Below are 24,436 nucleotides of genomic sequence, written 5' to 3' on the forward strand. Positions count from 1 at the left end.
AAATTACAAAAGGCAAAACAAAAAGGAATAAGGAAGAAGAAAGAAGGCTGAAAGAAGAAGAAGAACGAAGAAAGGAAAAGGAAGAACGAAAGAAGAAAAAGGGGAAAAGGAAGAATGAAGAAGGTAGAAGGGAGAAGAAAAAAGGAAGAAGAAAAAAAAGGAATCAAGAAGACGTAAGAAGACAGAAGAAGGTAGAGAGATGGAGGATTAAGAAAGATAAAGGAGAATAAAAGAAGACGTAAGAAGGTAGAGCAAAGAGGGAATGAAGAAGAAAATGGGAGAAGGAACAAAGAAAAAGGGTACAGAAATAAGGAAGAAAGACGAAGGAAGAAGGCAGAAAAAGAGAAAAAAGGAAGAATACATAAGAAAGAAAAAGGGAGAAAGAAAAAAGAATAAATAATAAAAAAGACGTGAGAAGGAAGAAATAATGAGCAAATCATCAAACAAAAGATTGAAAAAAGTTAAAAATGAAGGATTGATATAGGAAATAATAGGAAAAAACAAAGAAAGAAAGATGAAGAAAAAAAGAGAAATAAGCAGAACGAAAGAAGAGGAAAGAAAAGGAGAAGATAAAGAAAGAAGGAAGGAGGAAAAAGAAAAAGAAGAGAAAAAAGGAGAAGGAAAGAAGAGGAAAGAAGGGAGAAAGATAAAGAAAGAAGGAAAAAGCAAAAAGTAAGAATAAAACAGGAATAATCAAGGAAAAAAAAGAAGATGGAAGAAAGAAGAAGAAAGAAGGAAGTCCAATTCGACCTTTTGTCCGTTGCGACTTTTTGTCCATTGCGACCTTTTGTCCCTTTCGATCCTTTATCATTTCAACCATTCGTGTATCGACCTTTGGTCTTTCGACGTTTTGTCCCTAACATATTTGCAGCATATCATAAATTTCACATAAATATAAAAATGGCCAGGCCTACCATACAGGCTTGAAAAAAGAAGATAATTCATAACTCACCGTTAATCAGATTATTGATTAATGAATGACATGTTCAGTGAAATGTTTTGAATTCACGAAAGGAGAAACGGGACAGCGACCATCAAGAATACCTTTATCGAATACCAATGTATTCCATTTTATTACTTTAATGAAAAGCTATTAATATTTGACTTGTGGTGCAGGCCATATTTTATAAAATGAGAAACGGTTGACTGACAATGTTCCCTAGAAAAAAGGTAAAACATATTCAACCGAAACGTCGCGCAATTTGAAATATAGCCGCTTTGATCAACTCATAGACTGAGAAAAACAGATGGGAAAAATCAGAAGCGAAGAAAAACCGTATAACTTTGTCTTGCCAGGTTACCATACCTTCTTACCGAGTACCTATCGTTTATGTTACTTGTTCAAGATAAATATGGTTTCAAGGATATTTTTGAAGTGTACTAAGCCCATTTAAGTCCGAGGATGGTAAAGGGTTCCATTAGCAAATTACATACATCTGATGTTGACTGAGAAGAAGTAATCCAAAACGCTTAACGTACGTTTAGTGGACGAGAGTCATTCAGCCGGAAGCCATTTGGCCAAACAATACGTTAGGTCAAAGGTCATCTAACCGATTTCCATTTAGCTGACTCGAACGTTAGGCCGAAACGGTTATTGAGTCGAAAACAAATTTACATAATAAGACGTTTAGCTGAAGAAGCGATTAATAATAATTGTGTGTTAGCCATCCCTAGATATAAATTAGCCCCCGTGATTTGAAAAGTTATTTAGCAATTTTTAGCATAAAGCATGATGAATAACTGAAAAAGTTTAGAAACAAAAGAGTTATCTCCCTTATTCACTCTATCATAATGAAATAAGTGGAAGATAAATGAGCTTGTTTCTCATTTCTGAGAAAGATTTACATCAGCGTCCGAGAAGGATTCCCATCAGAATCCGAGAAAAATTCTCATTGGAATCTCTAAAAATTCTCTATAAGGAATACCCTTTCCAAATAATTGAACTATTCTTACTGGTTGATTTGCTTCTGAATTTCTTCGGAATCGCTCCAAGATTTGTTTTAGAATCATTTGGTTATTTGCAGTGTTGGTAAAAACTCAAATTCTCAAATCTCATCCACGATTCAAATCAAGCGCGAGGCAAACCTCACCCGACTCATGGCCCAGAGAATCGTCCATGATCCGACTCGCGATTTGCATCATTGCGTGATTTTTGCGCGTTCTTTTTCGTTAAATTCATCGGAATAGCTTTCTTCACTTAAAACAATAGATAATGAATCCATACGTAAACATAAAATACGCTTCGATTGGGTATTGACACTATTTGGAGCGAAATCATTTTTTGGCGAATGAGCGAAACGATGTGATTCTGCGTGAAAAACTCATGCGCGATGCTCTCAATGCAGAATCGCAAGCGAGTCAGCACGCGTATGAGGCTTCGGTGAGTGAATTTTGAGCATGATTCTACAAACACTGGTTATTTGCTTCGGAATTCCTTTACGCTTTGTTTCAGAATCCTTCGACGATTTGCTCCGGAATCCCTTGAAGATTTAAATCGGAGTCTCTCGAGGTGTTTCCCATGAATCTCTCAATGATTTGCTTTGGAATGTCTCGACGATCGAAATTTGTTTCGCAATCCATCGGAGTTTCTCTATAATTTAGTTCGGAGTCCCTCGATGAATTGCTTCGAAATTCTTCACTCTAACTTTCACCTACTCTGTGACTGAGTAAAATTGTATTGCCGTCTCATTTCTTCCCACGGAAATTTTACTCAATTTCCGTCAAAAGCAGGATTACTCATAGTTTTGAGTTGTCCTGCTTTTGACGGAAATTGAGTAAAATTTTCGTGGGATAGAAAGAGAGAGCAATACAATTTTACTCAGCCACTGAGTAGGTGAAAGTTAGCGTGTTCAATGATTTGCTTTGGAATCGCTCAACTATTTGCTTCAACATCTCTGGAAGATTCTCTTCGGAATCTCTGAAGGATTAATTCGGAGTCCCTCGACGATTTGCATCGGGATCCCTTGACAGATTGCTCCGGAATCCTTCGACGATTTGCTTCTATATCCCTGGAACATTCACGTTGGAATTCCTAGAGGAATTCTGACGGAATCTCTGGAACATTCCTGTCGAAACAATTGGAATATTCCTGTCAGGATTTCTGGTATATTTCCGTTGGAATTCCTGGATGATGGAGAATTCCTAAAAGATTCTGATTGGAATCCCTGGAACATTCGCGTCGAAATCCCTGGAGGTTCCATTTGGTATGCTTGCTGGATTCCCGTCGAAAACTCTGAAGATCCCCATCGGAATCCCTGGAGGAAATTAACATTTTTTGTGGTAAAGAGATTTCTGTTATCATCGAATCCATCCGAATTGTGCTGCTCGGGATCGTCCTTTGAGTGTGCGGGACAAACCCGAGCGCTACTACACATAGACGCAACAGCCGTACGCTATCAGTTCGAGTCTTTCACTTCTGGTCAGAATGGGAGTTCGCGTTTGCTCGTTTTTTATATTGGACACAGAAGAGTTTGGTTCTGCATGTACAGTGAGAATAGTTTTCTAATCCCAAGAATGTTATTCAATTAACCCTTGTGTGGCCGGCTGGGAGTCATTGAGTCGTAGAATGAACATAAGATTGACAGAAAAAGATTAGTCCTTTTCTATGCAACTCAGGCTTTGAAATTAAGACAATAAAAATTGCTAAATTGTTGCAAAGAATAATTATTTCGACATATTTTTTTGACAATTTGTTACAGACATAGATTTCATCATTGTCGAGCTCCGCGAAATTTTGATTAAAATCAATTAAAAGATTTTTTTGCGGTACCATACGGAATTTGTTCCATTATTAATAACATGTTTCAATTATAACAATACTCGCAAAAGGAACTATTGCGACTTAATCTGTGTCGTTGAGAAGCAAAGCCATTTGTACTTCAATTCTTGCTTTTCGGTTGTTATTCACATGGGTACCTTCCAGAAGCAAGATGTAGCCCTACCACTACCTCAAGTAATTGTTCAAGAAAAGCACAAATAATAAGATCTAATCAGAGCTTAATCTGCTTAAAAATATAACAAAACTCCTCTTCTCGACTTCAGCAATTCATAACCAAAACCACCACCCACGGCACAACGTGTGAAAAGGGTAACTCAATTCCATCGTCTTATCTTTTCCAACAGATCGGTTGAAGTGCAGCTGAATGCGATCTGTTCTGTATGCATTTGGAATCCAACTAGACAGAAAGGTTACATCGGTCCCATGGGGTGGCGATCCAAACGCTTTCGTCACAGGGGCGAGCTTGTTCCACGACGAAAGAACCAGAAGCTACTTTGCATCTTGTCACAGCATCTTCATCACGAGTTTCTCGCCATCCACCTTCGTTGATCTTCATCTGGGGGATTTGGTGGAAAGATTTTCATTGTGGCATCACTGTGAAGATGACTGAAAACTAATCGTATTAAGTCGTGTCAAGAGGCTTTTCTGGGTGCTATGCTTTCGATATTCGTTTGAACTGTGAACTCAATGTATTCAATGCTCGTCACACGTCGTAAACTTATTTGTAATTTACGAGACTCTTCTGTATGTGTCTGAAAGGGCGATCATTTCTAATATCTTTGAATAGGTAGGTGGTGATGGTCGACATTTACATTGTAATCATCGCATGAATCAATAATGCCGACGCTACCACAAAAATTGCAGCAGAAGAAACGTGCCATACTTCAGTCACGACAATGGTGTCAACCACACTCAATGCATTTCTAACTATTTTCTTTTCCAAAAACGGTCTTTTATTCTGTTTGATGCTCCGTTGACACAAAATGCAAAATAAATGGACTAGGCTCATATATTAAAGATGGATCCAAGAACCAAACCAATTGATATTCTCCGATCGTTTACAAATTACATACACGGCATGTCATAATTTACATTTTAGAGATCACGAGCGCATGGAGACAGCTGTTGCTCGAGCAAACACGTGCTTGCCGACCGTGTTTGTAGTGTTACTACGAAAGTGCAAAGCAAAGTTCTGCCTCAGTTGGCATATGGAATAATTTGCTGCAAGTATCAGCTGCTCACGACATCATCATTGCCATGTATGCATCACCGTTCGCACATATCCTTCCGTTTTTTGTGTGTTTGTCGCTGGTTCAAAGTATAATGGAATGTAAATTATGATAACCTGTCTGCTAGCTTCGGTAAGGAACTTCCAGTTGCTCACTCGCTATTACAAGGCCTAATGAGTGATGGAAGAGGAGTCAAAATGATTATGGTGATGCCATTTGGTAGCAGGTGTGTCATATGACATCATCCAAGGTTGTTTGATTTTATGGAGTTGTGATTAGGTTTCAGAGATGATGATTGTTATGGACATTTTACAGGGACTCTAGCTACTGTTTATGATGTCTGCATGATAAAATTCGAATACAAATTGTTGAGAGGTATATTTGAATTTATTAGGAATATAAAAATTTGAAGAAATTGAAATAAAGCAAAAAATTCCATAAAAATTGAAAAGATTGTTCCGTGAAAATTGATGCCATGTAGAAATTGAGAAGAGCCTCACAGGGAAATTCAAAAGAACTTAAATACTTCCTTCATAACATATCTGCTTCCACGTCAAACACCTGATCTCTTCCAAACATCAGGAGTTTCACACATCCAACAGCTTGCACCATTTTGATGGTCAGAGCCAGATTCCTCTCATAATTGCGTTTTTCCTCACTTCCACATTTCATCGTCTCGATTTGGCGACATTTTTCTCCCATATGAAAAAAGCACTCACATATCACCTGTTGCGCGGTCCGTCGCTCGAATTTCGCACAGTCATAAAATCCCTTTCTTCTCGACAAACTTGGAATTGGGACCGCAGCATCTTGCCCTGACCATAGGCACAAAACCAGCGCCGACCAATGTTGTCCAACAACGCACCCATAAACGTCAATCGCCATGTCTTTATCATCACCGTCGCATCTCAATGAGCTTCATCATCACATCGCCGGACTCGTCATTGCTTGCCGCAGATCGGATCGGTATCGATCGCCCTTTTCCACCTTGCACATGATCAGCATTACTCGGGGCCCGCTGAATGTTGCTTTCGTAGCTCCGGCTGTCATTCACCAATAAGGAAGAAAACAGCCACCCGAACATCGTGATCTTGATAAGCCTCCCCTGAGAGCATGTTTTGGCTAAAAGACGACGATCGCGCTGCAAAGGCGGCGATGATTGGACCGCTATTCGCGGAAACAGGTCCGCCGCGCGATATCCAGCTGGTTTCTGCCGAAGACGATAGGCGAGGAAGCCTCGGATTCGGACGATGCGATGAGCAGAAAACGACTGCTAAATAGTCAGTTGCGATTAAGGGTCACTGTTTGGTCAATTAGTAACCTTTTTGGGAGATCGTTCGTCCGATGCGGCTGCGGCGGCGCTGTCACATGGGAACCATTATGAAATCACCGTGCAAGGCTGGCTGAGCTAACCTTTTTCGTAGTTCACTTTCTCGTGGGGAAGTAATTATGCATTTTTTCCTTTTTTTTCTTTCAAAGCCTAGACCGATAGACTGTGTGATCACTTCAGAAATAAACTTCTGATCGATGACTGAACAGATCATATTTTTCAGGTTGCATAAAAATGTTAGACATAATCGGAATCGGAGGACACGCAACGAAAACCCATTGAAAAATGAAAATAATGTTGTATTATTCAAGTTGGGAAATTTGAGCATTACTTTATTTATTAATAACATGATTTCCCGAAATCATTTAGTAAATCAAACATGATTTCAGTTGATTGAAAGGAATCGTATATGCCCATTACAAAACGAGCTTTCATTGATTGTCAATCGGCAATATTCATTAAGAAAGAGAACAACTTCAGACGATTCATGTGTTTGATTCACTATGCTTCTTTCGCACACCTGAAAGCTTTCAAACCGTAGGAAAAGCGCAAAGGTAATAAAGATGTGATGGTTGATGTTCACTCAATACTGACACTATTTTCATCATCTTGAGGGTGAACTCCATGTCGTAGTATTAATTCCTAAAGCTTCATTAACATAGCCGAACACATGCGCTATTCGCTACCTTCATATTACGTGTAGTCGGTATCTGGACGAAGACTTGGCAGCATACTGTTCACTGTTGTAGTAGCGCAACCGGACGGTTTATGTTTGAGTTGTGTTTTGGCTTGTTCACCGGTCAAAACAGAATTGAAAGACCAATCCAACAAACCCGGTCTCAGTCGGGAGCAAACGAGGGTCTGTTTTGTTTACAGCCCAGTGCGTTGAACTTGTTCAACAAACGAAAAATAAACGAGTTTACACGCTTCTGGTACTTGCCTTTCTGATTTATTTTAGGACTACCTTGCAGCAGCCAGCGATGAGAAAATAGATGACCCAATTTCGGTAATTATAATGGTGGTCATTGTTTACCTGAAGCCAATCGATTTTTATTTTATCAAGAAGACAAGAAGACAAGAAGACAAGAAGACAAGAAGACAAGAAGACAAGAAGACAAGAAGACAAGAAGACAAGAAGACAAGAAGACAAGAAGACAAGAAGACAAGAAGACAAGAAGACAAGAAGACAAGAAGACAAGAAGACAAGAAGACAAGAAGACAAGAAGACAAGAAGACAAGAAGACAAGAAGACAAGAAGACAAGAAGACAAGAAGACAAGAAGACAAGAAGACAAGAAGACAAGAAGACAAGAAGACAAGAAGACAAGAAGATAAGAAGACAAGAAGACAAGAAGACAAGAAGACAAGAAGACAAGAAGACAAGAAGACAAGAAGACAAGAAAACAAGAAGACAAGAAGACAAGAAGACAAGAAGACAAGAAGACAAGAAGACAAGAAGACAAGAAGACAAGAAGACAAGAAGACAAGAAGACAGGAAGACAAGAAGACAAGAAGACAAAAAGACAAGAAGACAAGAAGACAAGAAGACAAGAAGACAAGAAGACAAGAAGACAAGAAGACAAGAACACAAGAAGACAAGGAAACTCAAGAAATTAAAGATCAGCGGCTATACAAATTATTAAAAACGGCGCGTACTTCTAGTTTCCACCAAATTTTAGGGCTTGTATTGTATTTCTATTAGACTGCAAGTTTGTGCTGCAATGCAGGTAAGATATTGACGGATTGTATTATTGCCCAATCATCATGTCAAGAGCAACGAAATCATCAAGTCAACCGATCGGAAGAAAATATTATAAGTCGACTTACATCATATTATGTCACATTTGTTAATCATTGTCCCCTAGTCGATCAATTGTCTGCTCTGATCATTCTCACATTCCGACCAACTTACTGCCATGTCCCAATTCCTCCGAGCCTACATCTTATTATAATCCGGGATCATATCCGAGATCTGATCTGATCTGTGCGCCCCGAAGCTGCATTGACAAATATTATTAATTCGCAACCGTTGAATTTATTTCCTTTGGATTATAAAACCGCAAAAACCAAACGCTTTTAGTGCGCCCCGAACAAGATTGGCGCACTCCGCTGTGGGCAACTCACGATGTGACCGACAACGGCTGGCGTCGCTGTCGACGGTGATCTTTCCACCTTCCTGCACATGGAGGGTTCGGTTATTTGGCGAAGCGACGGCTCCAGACTGCGAGTTTCGCCCGAAGTCATTTGAAATTTTAATTTAATTTGTTCCAAATGCAGCTCAATGCTAATTGGTGCGATTTTAGTTTTTTTTAGATACAGTCATGCTTGCCACGATCAATAGGTTGTATTGTAATATGCGATTTGAATCGATTGCAGAATCATGCATTATGATGAAAGATTATAAAAAATATTAGCTCCATAAGTGTTTCTGGCAAATATGTCTTGACTTAAGCACAAAAGCAAATATACTACTATTATAATACCAATATAGTCCACTCTGGCTGATTTCAAAAGACAGTACATTTGCGGCGTAGTGTCAGAAAGGGTTAGCAATGTAATGAAGATCATTCTAATGGGGTGTTAAAATGTATGCTGCAATATGGAGTTTGACATTTAGAAACAATAAAATGATTTATACATCCCATTTTAACTTTTGACTTTAAAAATACAAATTTTATTTCTTAACATCAATTCGTTAAAAATTCTGATAGAGTACTTGGATTATGGCTTTAAACGGTTTAGTCTTGGTACCCTGCCTCAAATTGTACCCAGGACAATTATGAGGGAATTCCATGGAAAAGGTTAGACTACTGAATGGAGAAATGTACATGTTGCAAAAAGCATCTCCACTTTCTGAAGAGGAGAGAGGCGAAGCTGTTCAGCGAACAGTTTCAACTTGCTTTGATGTCACATTCGTTATAACTCTGGGCATTATCTGTCCACATGATTTCGATACTTGTTCAACCAATTCTATTTGGAGCGAACTTGTTTTTTTAAGCGGCACACTAGAAATGTGTCCAGCCCATCGTATATTTCCAACGTTTGTCATATATTGAGTACATAATCCAGTATTTTTAAAAACCTTTTTTTAATGATGTCTAATAAAATAAGTTCAATAACTAGGCCTTTGACATGGATTTGTTTGCGAAAGCAGTTTGATTTCAGCGCAATCTGTTGAATCTGAGTGAGTTGTTTGCAGTATTAACTCGGGCCTGTGATGTAACTATGGCAAGAAAGGTACAGCCATGGCATGCTTACCGTCCAATCTACTGGTGGAATAGCATGATCGCTGAACTCCGTCGCAGCTGTATTCGAGCAGAAAGTAGGATAGGAAGAGCCTACAACGATATTTAAAAAGAAGATCACAGACCTATATTTCGTGGATTCGTGAGCTGCAAGAAATAACTCTCGAACAACATTCGAAAGCTATAAAGGTGACGAGTGTTTTTCGTTCGACTTGAGTCGTTTTTCAGTGTGCTATCGAGTTTCCATAATGTCAAAACATCTCGTTATTCTTGTACTTCCTCGAGCAAACTTGAACGATGAGTCGTTTTCGAGATCGAATCGAAACCCGTAATGCCAAACATGTTCGACTCGATAGAATTACGTTCGAATCGAGATGCACAATGCCACCCCTGGTGATCTCACATAACGAACTATCGGTTAATTTTCAATTCTACCAGTTAATGCTAAAATAGTCAATTCATTTAATTAGCTTTCATCTAAACAGATAACACTGAATCAATCCTGTCCCGTCCGGCATCTTTGCATCATGACCTGCCAATCGTATCCTTCCAGTCACGACCACGTCATTTTTCTAGCGGGCGTACAGTTTTGCCGCCTTGGCAAATGTTCAGCCGACAATGTCCATGCCATCTACGAAAAAATTAATTGAATGAATCTGTTGACTGAATTACATCTTGCCCCGGTAATTCAATCTTGCTCCTCGTATGACACCTTCTAGCACTTGTTGAATAACAGGCACAAAATCCATCACCTTCTCTTGGCCCACGGCGACATTTAAACGAACTGGAGTATTCACCCGCAGTCTTCACACAGTTTCGCACACCATCCACCGTTGCTATGATCAGTATGGTATGCTTCCCAGGAAAGCTGTTCTCGTCATAGATGGTGCGTTGGGACCTGGTATTCACGGCATTTTTGAAGAATTTGCCGTACAGTAGAGATCTGGCCCGTTGTCAAGCGACCTTCAGCGAAGCCGGCTTGTTAACTTCTCATGAACTATTGGTGACAGACGACGAAGATGGTCTGGGATATCACTTTGTAGGCGACATTACGGATGGTGACCGCACGAATATTCTCACACTCCAGCTTGTCGCCTTTCTTATAGATGTGGTATATGACCTATGGGCTCTTCCTTCCAGTCCTCCGGTGGTTCCATCGTGATGAGCTCAGCTCTTAAACCATCCTTACCAGCCTTATTAGTCGTTAGCTATTGGATGGCAACTCTTCCGATGGTCCGTCAAGATGCTCCCATATATTTATCCTTACACATCTCAGCTCGCGGCACGAAGCCTTTGCGGGATGCGTTGAGCTTCTGATACAACTTCCAGGCGGCGTGTCTTCTTCTGAAAAAGGCGAGTCTGCTGTCATCGTTTCCATCTATAACGTTCCTGTGTTGGCTGTAGGCTGTGTTGGAAGTAGGTGCTGCGAATGGCCATATTCTTGGAGACTGCGATATCAATTAGTGGTATGCCGGATAAAATAGTCAAGTTGAAGGTATATGGCAGAAATGGAAACGGTATGGAGTCCATTTCTTGTTTCTACGACAGCTAGAATCTGAGAAATATAAAGAAAGATGCAAAGTAGGAGAATGAATTACCCGAAGGCAATCAGCCTAAAACTTGACTAAATCCAGTGCCAGGTATCCTAAATAAGGTTCTGGAAAAAGCGATCCAGGCACTATTTCCACGTTGCAGAAGTGCATAGACGATGTTGTCAAGGTAAAACTACTGGCCAGCGTATCTACGTCGGCACTTCAATACGGCGCTTCCGTCCGGACGACTGCAGGTCGTAAAAGCTATTCATTTTTGTTCTTGTAGTAGTATCAGGTATCAGGTATCAGAACGTCGGCTCAGGCGGCACGTTCCCCTCCATATGGGGGATTTGTGCCTCGCATTTATATAGCCTTTCTCATCATTTACCCGCAGGGAAAGGGAGGAAATTGGACTATACGGGAGAATAAAGGAAAGGAGCGGGGAAAATGTGAAGGTGTAAAGCACCTCAAGAGGGCATAATATCATTCAAAAGTGGGATTAAACTAGACATAACAAGTCTATGTTATAAAAAAAAACAATACAATTCAAATTGTACATTTGTTACACAGCAAAAGATTCATATTACTGATGACATTATTGCGTAATGACATATAGTAATAGAAAGTCTTTAAAAAAAGGCTCATATTTAGTGCAGCACATGTGTTTTGAGGAATTAGATTTTTCGTGTTTAAAATATTTGAGAACCCAATATCTAGACAAAATTCCTGATACGAGGGGTTTTTTAAAAGCATGACGACTTATAAGATTTCACATATGTATAGGTATAAAGAATCGGATAATAATAAAAAAACGAAGGTAATTATACTTAATGATATTATTGTCATAATTCATAATCATTTATTTAAATTCAAATAGTTCAGTAATTCGTATTCAAACCGACAGTACAAATCATTGTCGATTGCTTCACATTTGTCATTTCATAGTGATCGTTTATTCTGTTTCGATATTTTTTGCCGCCACTGATAGGAATACTTGGGAGAAAGCGTAAAATATTTTACATCGCTGTGACTCAATCGCTGCAACAGAACCCTCGTCAATTTCCATTATTATTGTATGCCTACCACCATGCGATGGAAGCACTCGTAAGATACGCCAGTAATTAATGGACAAGTTTGGGTTCTGGCGAGCAATGGTACGTAATATAAAGTATTTAGCGTTTTTCCCAAGTCGAGGCACAGTTGGCACCGAAAAGATGACTCGTCGCAAAGGACAGATTTTCACATATGGTAACACTTCGAGATCGGAGATGATTTCTAGACCAACATTTGAAAAGGGCGTAACAGCCAAAATTCAATCGCTCCCGTTTTTCGTCTAAGTAGATAGCTATGTATGTAGACAAGGAATCCAAAAGAATAAATTTTGGCTGTTACGCCCTTTTCAAATGTTGGTCTAGATTTGATGTTCGCATATCTGGTGAAGCGCCGTTTTCAACCATTCCATAGACACTTCGTCTCGTGCGTAGAACCAACCAATGCCCATTTTGTATCCAGAGCCAAAGAACCTTGGAAATGGGACGTCATTCGGTAGGCCACTCTGGATATCGGACAGTGCCAAACAAACCGATTCAAAATATTGTTGATCAACGTCCGAATTTTTCCGTTTAAAAGCCAGTTTCAAATCTAAGTTTTCCACTCGAGTTTTTTTCCCCTCACTAGAGGCTGGAGACTCAGCAGGCCGTTTAGTTTTTTCCTTGCCTGGGGCCGCTGCAGAATTGCCAGGCGACATCAAAAGGCGATACTCAGCTTCGAATTCATCGTTATCCTAAGAATAAAGATACAATAATGTACAACCGTGCATTTAAATCCTGATATAATACATAACTTAAAATGTTTTAGTACTTACCAGCATGGTGTAAATAGATGGTAGATTTTTAATAGACACTATATCGCGATCACTGACCGAAAAGATTTTTTTTCCTATTAGCACTTAACTGAAGAGGCAAATCAAACGTGGTCGGTTACAAATATGATGATGAGCTTTCTATCCAACAAGGTACAAAGCGATACGAATAACGAAATGGTGATGAGCGAGTATTACAATAGTGCACCCACAAAGAAAAACGTGGTAGCATTTTTATACAATACAATGAATATCACTCTACCGTCGACGATCCTATAGCTACACAATATAAACACGATATACGCATATAGAACTGTGAAGCAAAGATATCAGGAAGACAGGTGAAAACTGTTATACACGAGATCTCAGATGAGTACCTGAACAAATTGTCATGCAAGAGCCACGATTTAGGTAATAATTTGAATAATTTTTCATAAACGTATCATTCTGAAGTCACATAACCAGAAATATAAGCCCATTACCGATTTTGCAAATTACAAACATACGAATTACCACATGCACCAGGTGACCTAAACCAGAGGTGAGTTGATCCCATTAGAGGTGCATCCACTACGATTGAACTAAAGGAGTATTTGTCACATATATATTGAAGTGTTTCACATATTTACATATATATCACACATATCAGCAGTACAAATGTATTGAACACTTCAGAACATATCAAGATTTTAGAAATCCTTCTATTTATCTTTTATAAAGTAAATTTATGCACATCACTTATTTAGAGCATGAGAGAATTATCTTAAGTTATTGTCACTACACAATTCACTATTTTATAAAAGCCATTTCACGAGAATTTTATTGGAAAAAAGCACTAGCTAGTAGTATTGTACTACCTCCAACCGTTGCACAGTGGAGTAGTCTATAACGTTCCTGTGTTGGCTGTAGGCTGTGTTGGAAGTAGGTGCTGCGAATGGCCATATTCTTGGAGACTGCGATATCAATTAGTGGTATGCCGGATAAAATAGTCAAGTTGAAGGTATATGGCAGAAATGGAAACGGTATGGAGTCCATTTCTTGGTTCTACGACAGCTAGAATCTGAGAAATATAAAGAAAGATGCAAAGTAGGAGAGTGAATAACCCGAAGGCAATCAGCGTAAAACTTGCCTAAATCCAGTGGCAGGTATCCTAAATAAGGTTGTGGGAAAAGCGATCCAGGCACTATTTCCACGTTGCAGAAGTGCATAGACGATGTTGTCAAGGTAAAACTACTGGCCAGCGTATCTACGTCGGTACTTCAATACGGCGCTTCCGTCTGGACGACTGCAGGTCGTAAAAGCTATTCATTTTTGTTCTTGTAGTAGTAGTAGTAGTAGTAGTAGTAGTAGTAGTAGTAGTAGTAGTAGTAGTAGTAGTAGTAGTAGTAGTAGTAGTAGTAGTAGTAGTAGTAGTAGTAGTAGTAGTAGTAGTAGTAGTAGTAGTAGTAGTAGTAGTAGTAGTAGTAGTAGTAGTAGTAGTAGTAGTAGTAGTAGTAGTCGTAGTGGTAGTAGTAGTAGTGGTGGTGGTGGGAGTAGTGGTGGTGGTGGTAGTAGTGGTAGTAGGTGGTGGTGGTGGTGGTAGGTGATGGTGGTGGTGGTGGTGGTGGTGGTGGTGGTGGTGGTGGTGGTGGTGGTGGTGGTGGTGGTGGTGGTGGTGGTGGTGGTGGTGGTGGTGGTGGTGGTGGTGGTGGTGGTGGTGGTGGTGGTGGTGGTGGTGGTGGTGGTGGTGGTGGTGGTGGTGGTGGTGGTGGTGGTGGTGGTGGTGGTGGTGGTGGTGGTGGTGGTGGTGGTGGTGGTGGTGGTGGTGGTGGTGGTGGTGGTGGTGGTGGTGGTGGTGGTGGTGGTGGTGGTGGTGGTGGTGGTGGTGGTGGTGGTGGTGGTGGTGGTGGTGGTGGTGGTGGTGGTGGTGGTGGTGGTGGTGGTGGTGGTGGTGGTGGTGGTGGTGGTGGTGGTGGTGGTGGTGGTGGTGGTGGTGGTGGTGGTGGTGGTGATGGTGGTGGTGGTGGTGTAATGGTGGTGGTGATAGGTGGTGGTGGTGGTGGTGGTGGTAGTGGTAATAGTAGTAGTATGTGGTGGTGGTAATAGGTAATGTAGTGGTAGTGGTAGTAATAGTAATGGTAGTAGTAGTAGTAGTAGTAGTAGTAGTAGTAGTAGTAGTAGTAGTAGTAGTAGTAGTAGTAGTAGTAGTAGTAGTAGTAGTAGTAGTAGTAGTAGTAGTAGTAGTAGTAGTAGTAGTAGTATAGTAGTAGTGATCTCAAAGAAATGGTAGCCCTGTATTACACCCCTTTTGTTGGACATATACGATGGGCTGGACACATTTCTAGTGTGCCGCTTAGAAAAACAAGTTTGCTCCAAATAGAATTGGTTGAACAAGTATCGAAATCATGTGGACAGATGATGCCCAGAGTTATAACGAGTGTGACATCAAAGCAAGTTGAAACTGTTCGCTGAGCAGCTTTAATTATAGTTATAACCCTCGCCTCCCTCTTCTTCAGAAAGTGGTGATGCCTTTTCCAACATGTACATTAATCAGTAGTCTAACCTTTTCTATGGAATTCCCTCATTACTCCACTAGAGGCAGGTCACCAAGACTAGACCGTTTAAAGCCATCTAGGTTTATGTGAAGGAACTGGAAAAACCATACAAAAGCTTCGAATAACCACATTTTACTCGCTACATAACTTTTTTCTCCCAGCATGTACAACTTTGACCCCATAGCCACTTTTTCTTGTTTTTTCGAGATCTTTCAACTAAGGTATGGGTCAACTGTGTACACCGATGGCCCACAGTCCATACATTTTTGCCCATTCTCCTTTGTTTGATTGGATGGAATCACTCGCAGCAACCAAGCTGTGCTGCTGTGTTCGCTCCGCTGCATCATCTTGTTCAACCGCTCTTTCTTCTTCTTCTTATTGGTATTACATCCCCACACTGGGACAGAGCCGCCTCGCAGCTTAGCTTAGTTAGCACATCCACAGTTATTAACTGCGAGGTTTCTAAGCCAGGTTACCATTTTTGCATTCGTATATCATGAGGCTATCACGATGATACTTTTATGCCCAGGGAAGTCAAAAAAGTTTCCAAACCGAAAATTTCCTAGACCGGCACCAGGAATCGAACCCGAGCAAAGCTTGAAATCAAATTGAAATCAAAATTTGCTGTCATGATGTCAATTATTTGATTACTTCAGTTGATCTCGTTTTGTATAGATTAACAGTTAACACAGCAATGTTGCTGTCAATGAAATCAACATGATTACTAAATTTGATATCATAAGATTCTTTATTTGATAACAGAATGAGTATTCAATTAGATTATTTTTATGAGCATTCATAGCTACATTAGCATATTTTGTTTGCAGATTGCCTTTCATCTTCGTTAAACACACTTTCGATAATCGACAGCATAATTTGATGTAAAGCTGCTATCATTATGATAACTGAGGAATGCATATTGAAAACATGTTGCGATATCAATTTGTATTAACTAACAATTGACATCAAATTTTGTTTTCAATATAATCTCAACAGTAGCCGCGCGTCTTACCGCACGGCTAAGGAGGGCCCCCGCTCTTTGCGGAATCTTTGCTCTCAACCGCTCTTTGTGGAATCCCGATCAAAATGGCTCTTGTATTCAATAAATTAAGCCCGTAAATTTTAATGAATGCAAACACTAACAGAAACCAAGCTTCCACGCCAAACGCCGATGTCACCGAAACAGTCCATTTTCGCAATTAAACCTTTCTGTTCAGAAAATGCTAGTCAATTTTCTTTTCCCAATGCGCTTTCCCAATAATGTAATAAAAGCAACGCCACTACCGACACGGGATCTCAACAGTGCTATTGATTGACTATAAACAACCCTTGCTGTCAAAATGCTGGTTCGATTAGGTTGAATGATCTGCAGCAACAAATGCGATGGATTTCCGTTGAAAATGTTACCAGCGCCTCCGTGATGCCGTGTCCGCTCCGCTGCGATCGCTTTGATGCGTCCGCTCTTCGTGAAATCTTGTTCAAACTGAGGATTAGATTCAAATTCGCAAGTGATTGATTTTTGATGTCTGTGCTAGTGATGCATGTACGTGATTGGTTGGTTTACCTGTTTCTAAACTTTTTATCAATTTGCGAAAATAAATAGTTTAAAATCAGTATTTTCATATAAATGCAAAGAAGCGTTGTCTCATCCTTGATCGAATGCTCAAAAAAAAAAAAATGAAAATTCATCGAGAAACGGCTGAGATATTAAAGTTTAAAGTCTATCATACTTTCGTTATGGTCCCTGATTTTCGCAATCGTAAAGTGTACCCCAATATAGAAAAGACAGACGTAGTCCTACGTCAAAAGTGAAACGTTTCACTTCTCTCTACTTATTTCCTATTTCTCACTGTGGAAAGTGAGTAGTGAGAAGTCTCACTTCTCACTGTAAAAAGTGAGTAGTGTGAAGTGAGAAGTGAGACGCCTCACTACTCTCTTTTTACAGTGAGAAGTGGGAGATAAGTAGAGTGAGACGTCTCACTTCTCACACTTAATTTCTCACTTTTCAAATGACCCATTCTGCCAAATGTTCTGCTAGGTCAAATCACATGTTCGGTCAAATAATCTGTTTGGCCAAATAACCTATTCGGCAATATGTCCTATTCGGCCAAATGTCCTATTCGGGCTAAATGTCTTATTCGGTCAAATGTCCTATTCGGCCATATGTCCTATTCGGTAAAATGTCCTATTCGGTCAAATGTCATATTCGGCCATATGTCCTATTCGGCCAAATGTCCTATTCGGCCAAATGTCCTGTTTGATCAAATGACCTATTCGGTCAATTGTCCTATTTGGTCAATTGTCCTATTCGGTCAAATGTCCTTTTCGGTCAAATGCCCTATTCGGCCATATGTCCTATTCGGCCAAATGTCCTATTCGATCAAATGTCCTATTCGGTCAAATGTCCTATTCGGTCAAATGTCCTGTTCGACCAAATGTTCTATTCGGAAAAATGTGTTATTCGGTCAAATGTCATATTCGGCCAATTATCCTTCCGCCTAATGGTCTGTTCCACCAAATGTCCTATTTGGCCAAACAATTTCGGCCTAGTTGGCTTCGGCCAAATGGCATTTGGCCTAACGGTATTCGGTCAAAAGGCTCTTCCTCCAATGCTGGAATGCAATATTCCTGTATCGACCATACTTAAGCAATATAGGGGAACGGTTCGGCACTTCATCCCATAGCTCATATTTCCATCCCATCAAAACCAAAGCAATGAAAAGGAATTTGATTTGTTTCTTATTTGTGTGATTTTTTTCACCAGTGAGCACGCGTGTTAGCAAAAAGAAGCGACGAGATTGGTGCTGTATTTCTTTGTTTTGCGATGAGATGAATATATGTGCAGTGAGATGGAAATCGGAACAGTTCCCCTATAATGTTTCAATTGTTTATGAGTAATGCAAGTTATAGCAGAAACGTTTCATAAAACGAATATTATTTGCTTTATGAATAACTAGCTGACCCGGCGAACTTTGTCTCTCCCAAAACTGATCAATTTTCTGATATAATTTTTACGTACACAATTTAGTCTAAAAAACAAACCGGTTATTCAAAATATTTTTTCCTTTTTTTGACATTTTTATCATGACACTTTTCGAATTAATTTAGTAGCCAAACCAAAATTAACACAAATCGATCTTTCCGTTATCTGATGATAATGTCAACTTAGATGACATGATTTGAAACTACCATACAAAATGCACGACGAAAAAAATTGACAATCAAAATCCTATCTCTCCGATGAAATGGTATCGGTGAGATAGGATTTTGATTGTCAATTTTTTTCAACTTCATCGTAAATAAAAGAAGGAAAGGGATATAAATTAGCAAAAATCGTGCTGTCTATTCTTGAGTGATGCGCGGTCGTACAAATGCCAACATTGTTTTATATGTATGGGGCCGTACACATATTACGTAAGCGGGGAGGGGGGGTCTGTTGTTTTCTTACGCGCCATATAAATAAAAAATCATTTGTATGGGAAAAATATTAAACGAGGGGAGGGGGGGGTCGAAAAACCCAGAAAAATTGCTTACGTAATAAGTGTACGTAAAAAAAAATATGTATGGGTTAATCGACTTCGTCAGTAGATGGGAATAACCAGCGCGGAGGGGAAACATTAATTTTCAGTACAAAACGTAAACAAACTGTGAAGGGTGAGAAATGATAAGCGAATAGTTAGACGTCCCACTTAGCACTACTCACTTTTCACAATGAGAAGTAAAAAATGAGGAGTAAGCAGTGAGAAATGTCTAAATGTACTATTCGGCCAAATGTCCTATGCGGCAAAATGTCTTATTCGGCCAAATATCCTTTTCGGTCAAATTTCCTAATTGGACAAATAACATATTCGGCTGTATGACTCTTACGGCAAATGAATTTCGACCTAATGGTCTGTTCGGCAACTAGTATATTCGGCCAAACAACTTTCGGCCTAGTGATGGCATGGCATGGCATTTGGCCGAGCGGTATTGGACCAAACGGCCCTTCTCCTTCCGAAAGACGATTGTACGCTTGATTCCAGATGCCAGCCCGTTTATGAACCTTTGTTTACTTGTCATAAGACGAGTTTGTACTATTCCGTTTAATTCCACTACTTTATTTATTACATTTGACAGATACGTATTTCGACCTCAACAGTAAGGCCGTCTTCAGTGTCTCGTACTTGACTCGACTATTTTCGACTATTAAATAATTTTCGTATCGAAAATGAAGTTTTGTTTGCAACTTTGACTCTGAACACTTCATTTGGGGCAGTGAGCAAGTCGTCACATATAAAAACACTAGTCATCAGTTGAAGCTGTTACTGTAGCTGGTAAGATTCAGTTTGGTTGTTCTCACGGTTCCTTCCTTGATGCCAATGAAGCCTAGAACATCGTCCAAGATGTGGCCGTCTATCTTGATTTTTGCTACTGTAGGTTCAAACCAATTTTTTTTTTAAGTTCCGCATAGGCTAAGCCACTTGCAACAATTATTCGGTTTGCATAATAGTTTCGGTTGATGTACCTATTTATTGAATTCTAATCAGGGCTAAGATATAATTCCGGGAAACAAATTAAATAAAATTCGATAAAAATTTCGGAAAAAATGGCGCACACTACGATCCTTTGGAATTTTAGGTCTTTTGATTTGTTTAAAATATTCCTTTTTTGTACGAGTAAATCTAAACGATCAGTTCTAGAAGTGTAGTAAAACCGAAAAATCCGATCAATTAGTCAAAAACAAAATGTTTGTAATAATCAGGAGGCGTACATTTAACTTAATCAGTAATGCGACGTGTACCGCCACCGCCGATATACCTGCATCGGTGCGCCGCTGGTCAACATTGTTTACGTCTCTAAATGGAGAATAACTAATCACCGATTTATATGAAGAAGATTTCTCCAGTTGAGGTTGTTATTGACTGGGCACCTAAAACGCTATATTTATTCTGATCCAAAGTTTCGGTACCTTTATTGGTCATTTTCAATGTTTCGGCATTCTATTGTCATAAGTATCCTTCGGTGTTTCTTCAATTTAAATGTGCTGAACATTAGCTTATCCCGTATCACGCCAGATTTCAACGGGACACTTTTCTGCATTTGAACCAGATATTGTTTCCTGTTTCCGCTGAAATTGCACTTTGTGGCGTGGCAACTTCTGGTCAGTGACTGATCCCTTTTCCTGACTTAGTGAAGTGTAAAATGATTAAAAAGCCTCAAAATCTCTCAAAGTCCACAGTACTAACATATGTTGAGCAATCATCAGCCTTTCCTGTATGTAACCCAGGGAGAAATGGATCCCCGTTTTTCCACCACACACAGACATATAAAAATGACGGATTTTTCCAAGAAAACCAGTAATACCTCTTCAATCTACCAAGCTGTTCACTCGGTTGTGTAGCCAAAACGTTAGCTTTTTATGTTTCAAAACATTGTGGAAGCCATAATTTCAATAAAAGTTAAAACTAAAAAGTTACAATCAAAACATCAATCCTTTCGGGTTACAATAACGTTTTTATTTGGAACTATCATAACTAATGATACAAACGACATACAACAATGGTTTCATCAGCAAAGTGCATCAAAATTTAAAAAGGAACAACTTTCTGGAACATCGTACAATGCTAAAATTGAGAATACAAAATTTACAAAAAAATTGAGAATACAAATTTTTATCTCAAAATGTAGTGTGAGACCATCCTATTGCAACAAACATCAAAATAAAGCTAACAAGCTTATTTTTTACGTAATTTACTACGCCGGTTTTGAGATCAAATCAGTTTTTTTTTTAGTTCTTTTAGGGGTCGATGGATTATGATGGTCGAATGGGGTCTGAATATCATTTGCAATTTCCCGGATATGCTCGCAGGCACGCTACTCTTGTGGAGGATAGTTGAACTAAATGCAATGCAGCTATAAATCTTGAGAACTAGCTTTTGGTTCGCGACTTGGGAAGAACTCAATTGGATTTCTCAATCTTTTTTTCCCACATATATGTTTTTCTTTGGTGGCGAATAACAGAGGTAACGCGGATATTAGCAATAAAGAGAACTGTAAACTTATGAAACCCTAAAGTTTAGCATTAGATAATAATGAAGTATACTTCATTGAATAGTAGTAACGGTTGCCTTATTATACTTGCATTCAAAACAGTAGGAAGGGTATTCAATGATATGATATCTACATTATTATTGTTTTCTTTTTTAGTTCGGATTTCAACTCTTCATCTCATAGCATAGATTTAAAAAAAAAATTTGTTGTTTCTCAGCAATGAGAATTTCTTTTGTTGAGAAAAATAGAGCAAGGATTGAATAATACTATTAAAAAGACGAGGCTTTTTGACGATTAAATATCTAAACCGCGGCAAACCAAGTATTATATATCTTACAAAAACCTCTTGGAACTAACATTTAACTTGTCGATTATGAATTATTTTGAATATTAGGAAGAAAAAGAAAGTATTCAGAAAAATTATTTCAACTCTTTCAGTGGAATGTCTTCAACTGTCTAAGACGATTTGAAAGATAACAAAACGTAGTGGAATAAAATGGAATGTACTATACTGCCGCTAACCGCAAGTCGAGCACATCTGTATATGGGCCTCCATATACAGATGTGCTCGACTTGCGGTTAGCGGCAGTATACTCGTCTTAAGAAAGTATTACCAACGGCCATAAAACAAATTAAGGTAGTCGTTCCGAAGCCATGTTTATAACAGCAAAACTGTCCAATATGTGGACATTTTCTGTCTTCATAGGCAACATGGAAATCTTCCAAATCCATTATCCAAGTCTGTCGACAATATTTTTGCAGCAGGCAAATTGATAGCCTCACTTGTCATGTATTTATAATTGATCAAATAGGAACCAACTCCACGTAGATATTTCACGCTCCCACTCTACACACGAATTGCTTGCAAAAATGCAGGAATAACTCAATTTTAATTTAGCGAAGTGGACATCGTGTCCCACACCGCCAAACAGGCGGCGACCAACTCCGGTCAGATAGTCAACATGCTACCGCATCCGGTGGCATTCCCTTTTTCCCAACCGAATCGTGGGTTTCATTTTTTTTCAAGGCCATGCGCGGCTGCAATCAATTTACAAACGCGGGTACCCATGAAATGCCGACCAACATACATCATATTCGTCCGCGTGAAACCACGCGTTAAATTTTGCCATTGAATTCGGGGTTTATTCCTGAGGGGACGGACGAGAAATGTTGTGAATTTTTTCTTGCAACCGCTTTTAGTACCGTTTTAACAAATTGCTATACATCGGATGTCGTACTTTCATATAATTGCGAAACACTAACAGCTATTGAACATTTTGGATAGAAAGTTGTATTAGGGTGATATAAATATTAAATCAAACATTTCCACGGGAAATTTTTCTAAATATTCAACCCTGTTCAAATTGCCAACTGAAACAAACTACGACGTCAATGAATTGAAAAATAGAACACATGTTAATAAAATGTTATGTTATTAATTAGGTAAACGCTCACACGGTATTGGTCAAAACCAAGGGATGCAGTAAATCCTCCCGAATTGCTATGGAAAACTGAAACTCAATTGTAAACTTTTATCATAACGATGATACCGTGGGTAGGGAACAAACTTTCCAGATTCACTTAGTTTTCCCAAGCGAGTTGTTTCAACATGTACATAAAATAGCAACGAGCGACTTGACTTTGAATCTTGACTTCAGTGTGCTTCTTCCAGTCAAGAACAAGATAATACAAGAAGTTTTAAAGGATTAGTTTCAAGGTACCCTTTTGACACGTGCTCTCCGTGCGCCTTCTCCTTCTGATGGGGTTCGTTTTTTTATCGAGTGGTGATGTGCGGTCTCAGATGTAAGTTGTGTGTCCCAAGCGTTGCACTAAGCTTCTGAAAACGTTATTCTTGTTTGCACAGCTGGAGCTTTCTGGATAAGTTTTAAAATTAAACACTGCCATAGTCCCTACAGAGACTTGAAATGCGAAACTTATTCGTTTTTCCTCTTATACTTCGATTATCCCCTGGAACAAAAATCTCCTTGTAATTAAAAGGTGTACAATAAATTCCGACATTTTATTTCGTACTGCTTACTTTCCAACTCGTGAAAGTTGTTTCCCCAATTGCTTCCGCCGTCCGCCGTCCGGAAGGGGAGTCGTCCACCTCAATTGCCAAAATTACCATCCACCCTCCACTCACAACTTCCAGCGAGACATCGCTAGCAGAATGCGCAAAAAACACGAAAGATTAAACCTTACACCCGGAGGATTAAACGTCGGAAAACAGCGGTGCCAGGCAATCCAACCAAAATGTACAATCGCCACAAGAAAAGGAACCACATTTCAAAAGACGACGACGCCGCCGTCAGGCTTAAAGGAAATCTGTAGATACTTTCAATAGCTTTGACTTACTTTCAAGGCCCCCGTTTCCTGTCGAGGGAGAAAAAAAACAGCCACGATCAAACATTCAGATTCATTTCAGGGTACGAGCATGCGAAAAACCGACACCCGTGTCCCCTCGTTCCCTCAAGTTTTTCCATATTGGGTATATTGTTCATATGGAGGCATTCGAAATGACGCATCATATACATCCAGACAAGCTTTTTTGTAAATCCCAGCCTGTGCAGGCGATGTCACATCACTTTCCTAAACGTTCTTTTCGGATGCTACCTGGATCGACATGTTTCACAAAACACATTTCAGCGAATGCGTTCACACTTTCGCGATTCCTAAGAAAAGCACTTGCTGCCGTTAAGCAATTTAATCGGGATTTACTTCTTTTTTTCACTGTCTCCATAGGGCGAAAGAAGTGCTCAATTCTTATAGAAACCCACCGTATGGAAGGAGAATTTTCGGCGCGTGAAATACCGAATCGTCTGCTGGCAAGATATGTTCGGAATCGAATGTCGGTTGGGGTGGTGAGGTGGGAAAAGACGGGAGGAAATATTGCCGGAA

The 24,436-nt window shown here is 39.5% G+C and overlaps 1 protein-coding gene across 1 annotated transcript; it reads right to left on the reverse strand.

Moving 5' to 3' along the window:
* Positions 1-11,970: 11,970 nt before the first annotated feature.
* On the reverse strand, positions 11,971-13,098 carry LOC134218163 (uncharacterized). Its single transcript, XM_062697057.1, has 3 exons — positions 12,978-13,098; positions 12,535-12,896; positions 11,971-12,390 (listed from the first exon to the last, which is right to left on the reverse strand). The coding sequence occupies exons 1-3, from the start codon at positions 12,981-12,983 to the stop codon at positions 12,066-12,068; spliced, it is 693 nt and encodes a 230-aa protein (XP_062553041.1). The 5' UTR covers positions 12,984-13,098; the 3' UTR covers positions 11,971-12,065.
* Positions 13,099-24,436: the final 11,338 nt, after the last annotated feature.

Source organism: Armigeres subalbatus, chromosome 2, assembly GCF_024139115.2.
Source record: "Armigeres subalbatus isolate Guangzhou_Male chromosome 2, GZ_Asu_2, whole genome shotgun sequence".
NCBI lineage: Eukaryota > Metazoa > Arthropoda > Insecta > Diptera > Culicidae > Armigeres > Armigeres subalbatus.

Coding starts and splice junctions, on each gene's coding strand:
- LOC134218163 (XM_062697057.1), bottom strand. Junction 12,391..12,534: donor CTTCACCAGATATGCGAACA/TCAAATCTAGAC, acceptor AAATGTTGGTCT/AGAAATCATCTCCGATCTCG.